Below are 12416 nucleotides of genomic sequence, written 5' to 3'. Positions count from 1 at the left end.
AAAAACAAACTTAGTGTTATTCTACTGTAAAAATCATGCCATCCTCTTTCTCTCACCACATCGAACACTCACGCCAGTCAGAAGTCATTGTCCTCTGTTTTTCATCCCTCCTCTCTACCATCACAATGGCGGGGGGGAATTAGAGAAGTAGTAGAATTAATAAATTGATAGTTTTAATTTCAAATTAGGGTTAGGTGAGGGAAGGTGGAGAGATAAGGAAGGTAGAGGAGAAAGAGACAGGAGTGATAGAATAGGAAAATGAGAGAAAAAAATAAATAGAAATTTGAAAAGTAAACAAGAAAATCAAGTTAGGGATATTTTTATCTTTCAATCAAAATTTAAAATTAACACTGATTTAATATGTGTAATTTATATACTTTAAAGAAAAGAAAAAAAACATTGATCTTGATAGGTATGATATTTATATGCAGTTTATTTTTTTCAAATGGGCTAGAAGCATGCATATTGTATATTTTTAGGATAATTAGTGCTATCTTCAGTTAATAATTATCCGTATTGATGGATTTTTTTTCTCTCTCTTTTCTCTTCTCCTATTAATTTTCATACTAAGCAACCATTTAATTTTTAATTTATTTAGATTTGGTGCATATTTGTTTTTAAATAATTTATAAATTTTGAAAACCTTTTCAATTTTATCTCTCTTATATTTTTCATCTTTCACTTTTTGTCTTAATTATTTTGATTTTTATTTTTTTAGATACATTTTAAAGTTATTTTTTATATATAATTTCATCATACTTTATTTTTTTTCCTATCAAATATGATTCCTCATTCTTTTAATTGTTATTGTTTTTAATTTGATATTTTTTTATGTTTTATCGTTCAATATTAAATTGATTTGGAATTGAGTTTCTTGATTGAACTTGAGTCTTAAATTTCATGAGTTGTGAGTTTTAGAGATTAATCCAAGTTTATAAGGTTTGTTAAGGAGATATTTTTTTTAAACTCATGTTTTTTTAATTTTATACTTCAACATTTATTCATTTAGAGATTAGGCTCTGCTGTTTTTATTTATTAGTTTTCTATAAATGTTATCTTGATTTTTTTAATTTGTTATTCTTTGTTGAATTTACTTTGTTGATTTTTTTAAATTGATATTTTTTTTATTTTATTCTTCAATATTAGATTGATTTTGAATTATTTTTTTTTCAATTTCGCCAATTCAATATTGGATTATTTTATAATTGAGCCTCGTAGTTTTGTTCAATTTGTTTTCGTTGATAATTTTTTTAACCTTTTATTGACATATATAATCATTTGATAAAATAAAAGTTTATTTTAAGAAATAAAATTATTAAACATAACTGAGTACATGACCCGTGTTATGAGATCAAATATTTTAATTTTAATTATTTCTTGATCAAATATCAATTTAACTAATTAGATGGACGTGTAAGCATCTCAACTAATGATTGCAAATTTTTATATTAAAAAACCGTTGAAAAAGTTTGTATATTTATTTTTTTTATTAAAAAAGTTTATTCAGCCCGTGAAAAGAAAAAACACATGTAAAATAGCTGGTATATAATTATATCAAGTTGAATGGTGATAGCAATTAATAATCTGCTCCATTCTCTTTTAGCACAATCACTTTGTCACCCTTCATTCCACTCTAATCGTCAACTCTCCACTAATTTGTTAGGGAGATTTGCATTACAAAGTTTCATTCATGCATATAACATAAATATCTTCTGTCTCTGGTTTAGAAATTACAGTTTCTTTACTAATTTGTTAGGAAGATCTCCTTGTTTTTCCCCCCAAATTGCGTTGCATAGAAAATTTCAAGATTAATTAAATGCATTTAATTGCTTTTTTGTTTTTGTTTTTTCTAAATCTATTGGTTTAAGAAAACTAAGATGGGCTAGTGGCCAGATTGATTCCTTGTCGCAGAGGGTATTAGACTTAATAAAAAAAAGAATTAAATTACATAAAATTAGCCCAATTGCAACCTTAATCTGAATTATCCAATAAATATTAATATTAATATCAATAGCAGCAAATATTTGCCCCCATCAGCACAACTTTTTTTTAATTGATTGACAAATTGCCTTCATTTTTCCTTGATGTGATGCATGCTTGTGATGCCGTGAAGCGAACGAAGCCTGCCAAGTAGTATCGTGATCGCACAAATGTCTGGAATTAATTTATCCAAGCATATCATGCATCTATTCTACTTCTAATCTGACTTTGATTTTCTTTCTCTACATTCTCTTCTGTCAAACTCTGACCAGCAAGCCACGTATTTTACATTTTTAAAATTTATTTTTGTTACGAAGGAAAGAAAGAAGGATTTTCGAAAGAAGTTCTTTAGTAAGATTTTCAAGTTTATCTAATATATATATATATATATAACATTGAATGTAACTATTTGATTATTTACAATAAAAAATGAGATATAAAACGTTTAATTGTAGATTTTTTTATTATATCATATATTTATATATATCTTATAAATATACATATAATATAAGTATTTTAAATATAATATTATAGACATATAATCTTGTTAGATATTTTTGAAGTAAATTTCATTTTTAAAACTTCAAAATATTTTTTTAAAAAATTAATGCTAAATTAGTTAATGGTATTAACTAAGAGTTTATTTTGTATGAGGGTGTGGAAAGAGAGAGATTTGTGGAAGGTGTATTTATAAGAGGTTTATTTTATGTGCTAAAAAAAGTATTTCTAGAATTAAAAAAAAAAACACTTTTCTAGTGGAAAATATTTTTTCGTTGGAAACTAGTTTTCTATAATTCATCGAACATCAGGAAACTTGAAAACTACTTTTTAGGAAAAGTGGTGACAAACAAGGCCTTCATACTTCTTCACGATCACATCAATCTTAAGCCAAACGGGCATTGCCGGTGAAAATTTTAAATCTCACGAAGAAATTAAGATGGGTTATTTTAAGATTTTGAATTATTCTTATTAAAATGTAGGAAATTAAGTTGCCAAGCGGGGAAGAGGAATTGATCAAAGCCGTGTATCAAATTGCGCGCAGTACTTAGCTATATACTTGAGAGATAAATGTTGAACGCATGCAGCTAGTCAACGTGTATGTTCATGTACTGTAATATTATATAATCTAAGTTTGAAGAAAAAAAACTAAAGATTAATCCATGTTTATATCCTTGTCTTCTAAGGGGTGTGTTCTTATGATATGAACAAATACACTAGCTAGCACGATTATTAGTGAGGTCAGCTTGTCTTCTGCAAGCACCATGAATTAAGCAACTCGCTTCAATGCGAAGCACAAGATCAATGGATTTGATTTTCCAGTCTCTTGACTTCTCTGGGGAAGCTTGAAGATCACAAGTCATGATTCAAGCGAGCAAGAACTGCGAGGTACGAGAATTCAAACCATATTTGCTAGGAAAAAAAAGAATTCAACAGCATTAATTGAGTAGACTTCACCACGAAGATATGCAGCTATCTCTTTTCTACAGTCAAGAAGTTCCTTCAGCTTTTAAAAGTAAGCCTGGGGAGAGGCTTTACATGTGTTCTCACCCCCTATATCACTCCATCCATTTTTAATTAGTGAAAAAGAATTGTATATTTTTCTCTTTATTACAAGACAAGATTACATGAAAAGAGGACAACATGTTTCTTCAGTTACAAGTCGAAGAGCACCACTCTAATAACTTTCTCTATAAGTAGAGAAGGAGGCATAATTAAGCCCTCCAAATGAACTGGCCAGTGTATATACGTAGAGGGGAGTTCGGCGCTCTCTCTCTCTCTCTCTCTCTCTCTTTTTAAAATTGATTTATTAATATTAAAAATAAATAAATATATATATTTTAAATAAAAAATACTTGGAAACAAATATCTGAATACCCAGTAAACAATGCAAATATGGTCAAGAAAACATTATGACTTGAAGAAAAAAAGGTATTCAAACTTGATGGTATTGCCTTGAAGATACTTCCGGAATCAAGTTATTATCTTAGTCAAAATAAATAAAATAAAATAAAATAAATGCATAAAAGCTTTTAAAAAAGCTTATATCTCCTTGTATACGATATAGGTTGACTATGTAGATGGTTTTTTTTTAAAGCTGAAAAACGGTATTTTTTCTGTGGGCGGTGAATTATGCCAAGGAGGAGGAGCTATCTATATTATTAATTTATTATTATTATTATGAAATGAACACATCATTTTCTCAGGCAACTTCCAAATTAAGTTTGAAAAGCCAGCTGATAATGTGAATGAATGGGCTCCCTGGGATGCTTCTGGACCTCAATGTCAGATAATTGTGGGCCCATGTGTCTCCCTCTTAATTTCTCACCCTTTTATTCTCCTTTCCCTTGTGTTTGGGAACTATATATATATATATATATATATATATATATATATATATATATATATATATATATATAATTAAATAGTTTAATTATATACTCGATGATTAGTTTTAAATTTAACGGCATACAAAAAAAAATCGAAATTAAACATTTATTAGTTTTTATTAATACAACTATCACTTTCAGTGTTTGTGCCTTCAACAACAATGATTATTTAACTTACAGGAATAATAAGACCAAACGAAGCCTACATAAGTCCTCAAATGTATAGGAGGAAAGGGTTAAAAAATGGGCAAAATCTTAAATTAATAGCCCAAGGAAGAAAGAATTCTTCATCTCTTTCCTCCATTTTCAAATGGCTAATTTTGTCATTGAAGATGCCCTAATTAGTGCATATTAAAAGCAATGGTATTTGATAAGCTGTTAGGTGCCAGCTAAAGTAATCTTGTTTTCTTCAAGGCGTTTGTGGTTTTTATATATATATATATATATAAAATATATATTTTTTTTTTATGTGAGATTTAGTTTATGTTTTACAAATATTATATCTTAAAAAAAAAATTAATCACATCTCCAAATCAAATACATACAACTGAATCTTAAACATTAAAAATAGAGTTTCATGAGTAACAAAGTAAGCCCCATGGTTATTAATATATTGATTACTGGAGATTTATATAATCATTTAAATTAATTAAAATATACACAAATTGGTACGAACATCGATATTAATAAAAATAATTACTAAGCCATAATATAATTACTTTTTTATCTCAAGAGATTCCGTATTCGAGTCGTATCTTTGTAATAATAATAAAAAGATTTGTCAATGGCACAAACCATCATCATAACAAAGACAGACAAGATTTGTGGGCAATTTTGTTTTCTTTAATTGAAATTCAGGAACCATCCTTCTCTAGAATTTAAGAGTGTGAAAAAGGAGAGGAAAAAAAATCGGATTCATGCATACTTTAGACAAGAATAGTACACATTTGTTGACTAAGCTTATAGGTCCTTAACTTTAGGGGGAAAACCTCATATTAGTCCCCAATTTATTATTAATTTCTCTATTAAGTTCGTATCTTATCAGAAATTCTCGATCGATTTCTTCATTCTAAAATCATTGTGTATTTCTTACAAAAAAATGTCAATTTACTTTAGGGAAGTAAAAAAAAATGCCATTTTATCTCATGAAATAAGTGCTGTAAATGAATAACATTAATGAATTTGGACGAAGAGATCTAATTCTGAATCTTTTTGAAACATTGAGGATCCAATTGAGAATCGGCGCAAAGATGGGGACAAACCTGAGACTTTCCTTTCTTTAAGCTACAATTAGAGAGGACTAGAATTAACTATTGTATGATAAGCTGTGGAGCCTAGCAACGGATGCTGGTTAATGGGCTACATGATTTGCTTTATGAAAAGTCATAATCAGCCCATTGAAGTACTCATTGATTACCAGCCGAACCGGGTCCATATAGACCCACAAGGGACTCAAATCTGGTTGGAAATTCCTATTTTCTGGCCCAGTGATAGTTGTCAGCACTGGATAAATTCATCGCTTCTTCTTTTATGTTCGCACCTGTCATCCCAATTCATGAAGCATCCTTTTTAAAGCAGCAGCAGCAGCGCCAGCGGCAGCAGCAGCAGCAGCAGCTGTCCTTTAATCAATGAACTGTAATTTTCATCGAGATTTCTATGTTCTTTACATCTTAGAAAAGGAGACACCATTTAAGATGGTGTACTTCACTTTGTATATATCTTGGCGAAGATATTGCTCATTTCAGTCCACGTACTGGCACAAATACCAGCAGTTTAAAGCATTTGGAGTCGGAAATTACATTTTATTTTTGGGCTGAATTGGAGATTACGATAGTAGTTTTAAGTTCTCATTTGACATTGAATTGAATTAGGTAATCGACATGGTTTTCCTGTAGTATTTGGAACATTACATAGAGCATAAACCTTCCCCATTCCATCTGTTGCACAAGCACTTAGAAGGGCTACCATAAAGCCATCATTGTGTCATTGTATCGCTAGACTTATCGCACTCACTACCAGAATTTTTAAATCATCGTTGATGTTATGGTTCTGACAGCCTCAATGTTTATAAGCTTGAAATTGAATTCGTTAATTGAAATTATTATTTTTTAATTATTAACATGTTGATGTGAAGGGAAAACAAACTTACATTAAAATATCGTTCTTCTACTAAGCTTGATACTTCATGGTAAATGGATCTCACTATGAAGGGACCCCCCTCGACCTGATAATATTGCACGCGTCGAGCTCGTGTCGTGAGTGGATGCCTGTGTTTGAATTGTTTGTTCTTGGTCAACACCTAACAACTCATGGTCATTTGAATCACTGCTAGAAGAACTAGTAGCGATCCTATTCATACGACGTGCTATTGATTTTTTCCTAAGCATCTACACATATTAAAGGGTTTAGGTACTGTAAATCATTTATATTTTAAAAAACAATCGGCAACATCTTCCCTATATAGAAGACTATCCAAAATTTTTAAACTTATAAATACATAACAATTTAAATTGGATTGTTACAAACCAGTTGATTTTATTTTAATCTATGTCAATCGAATAATTTTAATTATATTAATTTAACCAAATTTTCAATTAACTTTGCTATAGCTATTTGCGAAATGATCATATTACGTAAATATAAACACATTAAAGGATTATAGTATCAATATTTCACATTAAAAACTATTCATTTATCCTAACTATTATCTTATCTATTTTGTATTTCATTTTTTTTATTTATGATGGATACTATTTTTTTTATTTTTTTTATTTTTAAATAATTTTTATTTTTCATGAAATAACAAAACAATTAAAAAAATTCCAACAAAATTTATACAATCATTAAAGAACATAAAAAAATAAAAATTTCAATAATCTATATACAATCATTAAAGAGCAGAAAAATCTAAAAACCAATTTTAAAAAAAATCTAACAACATTTATACAATCATTAAATAATAGAAAAAATAAAAAAACCCCAACAATCTATATACAATCATTAAAGAGCAGAAAAATCTAAAAACCAATTTAAAAAAAATCTAACAACATTTATACCATCGTTAAATAATAGAAAAATTAAAAAATCCCAACAATCTATATACAATCATTAAAGAGCAGAAAAATCTAAAAACCAATTTAAAAAAAATCTAACAACATTTATACAATCGTTAAATAATAGAAAATTAAAAAAAATTAAAAATCTCAACAATCTATATACAATCATTAAAGAGCAGAAAAATCTAAAAACCAATTTTAAAAAAATCTAACAACATTTATACAATCATTAAATAATAGAAAAATTAAAAACAAAATTAAAAAATCCCAACAATCTATATACTATCATTAAAGAATAGAAATTTTTTTTTAAAAAAAATTTATTAACATTTATACAATTATTAATAACATAAAATATAAAATATAAATAAAAAATAAAACACAAAAAAAACATAAAAAAAGAGAAGGAAAAAGAAGAATCTTACCTTAATATCCTTGTGAGTTTTCTTGAGCTCAAGAAGAGAAAATTGTTTTTGAACATTATGTTGAATACCAAAAGAAGAAGAGAAGGAGAAGATATCCTTGCATGTGGAGGAGAAGAGAAAATAATAAGTTTATGAGAGAAGGAAAGAGAGAAGAGAAAGAAAAATGAAGATTTGGGAGGAGGAGAGAAGAAGTTGCAGAGGAAAAGGTAAGAAGAAGTTGAGAAAAATGGAGGAGGAAGAAGAAGAAATGGGGAAGAGAGAGAGGAGGGTCACTTGTCAGGTTATAAATTAAACATTATAGATAGATTTAATCAACAAATTAAAATTTATTGGTAATTTTTCTGTAAAAATGACACGTTATTATACTTTTTGGTTTTTTGTTCTTTTTTTTTTCACTGTAATGCTATCGGTATATACCAATAAAATATTTTTGTTGGTGTTTATCGATAGATATTACGAGGAAATATTTAATCGGAAAAGTTCACCTTAATTTACCTATAAAAATATTATGTCAGTGTATCCGTTTGTATTTATCAATTTTCTAATAATGACTATAAATTATAACATTGTAAGGATCATTTTACTCTTTTCAAGCAAAATTATTTAACTAGCAATTAGGGGCTATTTAGTATTTTTCACGGGGTCATTATCATTCTCGTATTAATCAATCGAGGACAAAGAACTTTTTTACTGTTTAAATATCCTATTAATTTTTTTTTTTGAAATATGAAATCTCAAACTAAATGGATCTTGTTTTAATCCGTTGAGCAAATTTCTTGGATGCAATCCACCCCTGGTTTTAGTGTACATGAATTATACTGATTGCGAAAGGAATTTGACTTGATTAATCCCTTTTCTTGGAGAAATTAAGCTCAACACGTCCATCTACAGATTTGGAAATGGGAAATTCAATAATTAAAAGAACACCACTACACCACAATTCCATTGAATTGCCCTGCAAGTTCCTCAGACTAGGAGGACATGCAACGAAGGAACACCTTTTCTCCTTTCCAAGAGCCTAATTCGGTCCAAAGCACACAGAACACACAAACTTTTTACTAAAAAATGAGAAACTATTATACCTTGCCTTTCACGAAAGAAAATGATTGCAACCCATCAAAGAAAGCAAGCTGTATCCACCAAGTTAAACGGATTCTCATTCGGGAAAACCCCATTCCCATAAAAAGTGATAGATGAAGAAGGACCTTTATGCTCCATGTTTCCTTAATTTTCACTTTTTAAAGTAAAAAAACGCGTTGAGACACAAAACTTCTGTAGACTTTTTCATTAGGATTTTCATACATGAACCTAAACGGCCCGACCTAAACAACAAATTAAAACAAACAGGCATCCATCAACGCCCAAATCAAAGCATTAGATAACAAAACTGAAGACAAAGTCAATCCAGCAGCAGCAGCAGCACCAAGTTGATTTTCATATATTCTTACAGTGGGGGAGTGAGGTCTTTTCAGATCGTGATTTTCTCTTTAAAATATCTCTAACCAAACAAAGAGAGTAGGTCGATGGGAATCAATATCATATTAAACAAGTTGGAGCATTGAAAACGATGTTTGGTCAACTCTAGTTTGATTAATTTCCATTTAATTCCCATTAATACATATCAGCTTGAACTTGAACTTTGCCGCACGGAACAGGCAACCACCTGTGCCCACTGCCTTAATCTCGTCTTCACCGTCTGTGGATTTTCACCTACGTACGTACAAGAAACAAGCACATCAAATTAAGAAAAAAAAAAACTTTGGTCTGCATTTAAATACAACAAAGCATTTCATTGGAAAAAAAAAACCCAATATTTCTATGTTCATCTGGCCAAAAAAAATGCCAAGATTCTTAACTTATCCTTTTTTTTCTGTGCTAATTACGGTATCCTTATCTTGATGTATTTTTCCAAACAAAGCATATCATTAAATCAAAAACAGCTAATGAAACAGGTCTCAAGTTTGAGTCATTTGTTAAAATATAGTAAAAGTGTTTCGGTCAAATTCTATGATAAGAATATATATGCTAATAATATATATGCTAAAAATACCTGGACCAAAAATGGTGTGAGGGCTACCTAGGGGAGACGGTGAGTCACAATCAGACGCCGTGGACGAAGACGGCGTAGCAGTGACTACAGGCTTGGAGGCGGAATGATCATAGTAGTTTTTGTTAACAGCATAATAAAGTTCCAAAGCAGGAAAAGTATCAGACAAACGTCGATCCATTTCTGGAGAGTCAAACCCAAAACCTAACTCAATACAACCTTTAAGCTCATCAAGATCTTCATCAGTAACGCTTTTGCTTTTCTTTTTCTTATAGCTTCCTTTCCTCCTTAGCCATGCCTCATCCCTGTGAATATCAGGTGACCATGAATGTTGTTTGTAAAGTGGAGACGGTCCTAGTAGTCGGTGATTTTGTTGTTGTTTTCGTATGGGTGGTCGATATTCTATTTGTTCTTCTGGAGGCGATGGTGGTGGTGGTGGTGGTCGAGGCGGGTGGGGGTTGGGGAGGGACATGGGCACAGCCCCAGAAATGGGATGCAGCGTCGGAGGTCCTCCGACCTTGCCGGCCAGTGGTTTAGAGAGCCCTATGGCTATTGGAATTTTTTTAGACGGAGGCTAATGGGAAAGTTTGGTGGGTTATATGGGGATGAGGTGGTGGTGGGGTCTAGTAGGGACTCGGTTTTGGTTGGTCTATGTCATGATGAGTTGTCTTTTACTTTTTTTAAAAGTTTTGATTTTGATTTATTTTAGAAGTTTTGATCGCTTGTTTGGTTTCTTGGAAGGTGAAACAATTAAATTAATTTCTGTTTGCTTCTTTGAAAAATTCATCAAGAGTAACCAGCAAGAAAATATGTCTTGATTTTCTTTTTTGAAGGGTGCGTGGATGCTTTTCAGAGTATATGTAAGCAATTATCTACGACAATGTGTACTTATGTTTCATTGATTTCCTAAGAAAAAATTTGAGAAGATAAATTATTTTTTCCATATTTAATTATATCATAGAAAAATTATACAAAATATTATCTTGTATTTGGTATTAAACATATCATATGTTTAAAGGAAAGTTATTATGACCATTCCCTTGGATTTTTTTTTTACTTATTTTACAATTAATTTTTCAAATATTATATTTTGCATCATAACTTTGAAAATAAGTAAAACTTTATAATTTCAGAATACCAGTAAAAATCATTCTTTATTTTTTTAATATAAAAAAATTTTATTGCTTAATGTTTTAATAATTCTAGAAATACTATAAATTTCATTTTTTTTAAATAGGATCTCTTTTTTTTCTCACTGTAGAATAAAGAAAACAGTGAAGTAGAAAATATATTTTTCACACCTGAATGTTACAGATACAAGGTTACTCTTTATAGAGTTTGAATACAGCATAATAATCTTAACAGAAAATCTTATCAACATTTAAAATTCAGCAGAAGACGTGAGGTAGATCAGATCAGATCCGTTAGTCTTCCTAATCTTCCTCCTGATTTTCCTCTTGTTGATAGCTATAGTTACTTGATTTGCTGAGTAGTTCCACATTTTCCTCTACACGCCCCCTCAATCTGAAGGGAAGAGCTCGGACATTCAGATTGACCAAAGTATTTTGAAACTTGCGTGGAGACACTGGTTTTGTCAGTGAATCAACAAGTTGATCTTTAGTAGAAATGAACTGAACCGTAAGTTGCTTTCTTTGAACTTGATCACGCACATAATGAAAATCAATTTCGATGTGCTTAGTACGGGTATGAAACATAGGATTAACAGTCAAATATGTGGCTCCAATATTATCACACCATAATACTGGGGGGTTTGGAATTTTGAAGCCAATTTCAGATAAAATTGATTGCAACCATTGGAGTTCAGAGGCAGTGTCTGCAAGAGACTTATATTCAGCTTCTGTGCTACTACGAGCAACTGTAAATTGTTGCTTGCAGCGCCATGAGATAAGATTGCTGCCCATGAAAATACAATAAGCACCTATGGACCGTCGATCATCACGATCACCTGCCCAATCAGAATCTGAAAAAGCTTGAATTGCAGAGTTAGGAGACTGATTAAGAAATAGTCCCGTTGATATGGTATGTTTAAGATAACGTAGTATTCTTTTTACTGCTTGCCAATGTGGCTCCAACGGGTTATGCATGAACTTGCTTACTTTGTGAATTGAGAATGAAAGATCAGGTCGAGTAAATGCCAAATATTGCAGGCTACCAACAACCTGTCTGTAGAGAGAAGGATCCGAAAACTTAGCTCCTTCAGTTGCAGATAGGTGACAGGTAGTTAACATAGGACTTGTACATGGTTTTGCTTCTGCCATGTGAGTGCATTTTAGAAGTTTAGCCACATACTTTCTTTGAGTGAGATACATACCATCAGTTGAGCGCAAGACCTCCACCCCTAAAAAGTAGCTAAGATCACCAAGCTCTTTCACAGCAAAATCTGAATGTAAGTCTTGAAGCACATGATGGATGGCAGTACTAGAACTGCTTGTGATGATAATATCATCAACATAAATAAGAATCACAACCAGAACATTATTTTTGTTCCAAATAAACAAAG

The 12416-nt window shown here is 30.6% G+C and overlaps 1 protein-coding gene across 2 annotated transcripts; it reads right to left on the bottom strand.

The window, feature by feature from the left end:
- Nucleotides 1–9104: 9104 nt before the first annotated feature.
- LOC133672427 (uncharacterized) lies at nt 9105–10473 on the bottom strand. Of its 2 annotated transcripts, none has more exons than XM_062092834.1 (2): nt 9926–10473; nt 9105–9558 (listed from the first exon to the last, which is right to left on the bottom strand). In XM_062092834.1, the coding sequence occupies exons 1-2, from the start codon at nt 10365–10367 to the stop codon at nt 9470–9472; spliced, it is 531 nt and encodes a 176-aa protein (XP_061948818.1). In that variant the 5' UTR covers nt 10368–10473; the 3' UTR covers nt 9105–9469. The 2 variants fall into 2 exon arrangements, with proteins under 2 accessions (XP_061948818.1, XP_061948817.1); XM_062092833.1 differs by having other exon boundaries at nt 9899–10472.
- Nucleotides 10474–12416: the final 1943 nt, after the last annotated feature.

This window comes from Populus nigra, chromosome 14 (assembly GCF_951802175.1).
Source record: "Populus nigra chromosome 14, ddPopNigr1.1, whole genome shotgun sequence".
NCBI classification, from domain to species: domain Eukaryota; kingdom Viridiplantae; phylum Streptophyta; class Magnoliopsida; order Malpighiales; family Salicaceae; genus Populus; species Populus nigra.
The sequence above is the reverse complement of the archived record's forward strand: the minus strand, read 5'-3'. Positions and strand labels throughout refer to the sequence as shown.

What these genes read in the sequence shown, in the direction of transcription:
- LOC133672427 (XM_062092833.1), bottom strand. Translation starts at nt 10,367, where the DNA reads ATGTCCCTCCCCAACCCCCACCCGCCTCGACCACCACCACCACCACCA. An exon ending in TCACACCATTTTTGGTCCAG is followed by an intron (nt 9,559 to 9,898) that starts GTATTTTTAGCA and finishes GTACGTACGTAG; the next exon opens with GTGAAAATCCACAGACGGTG.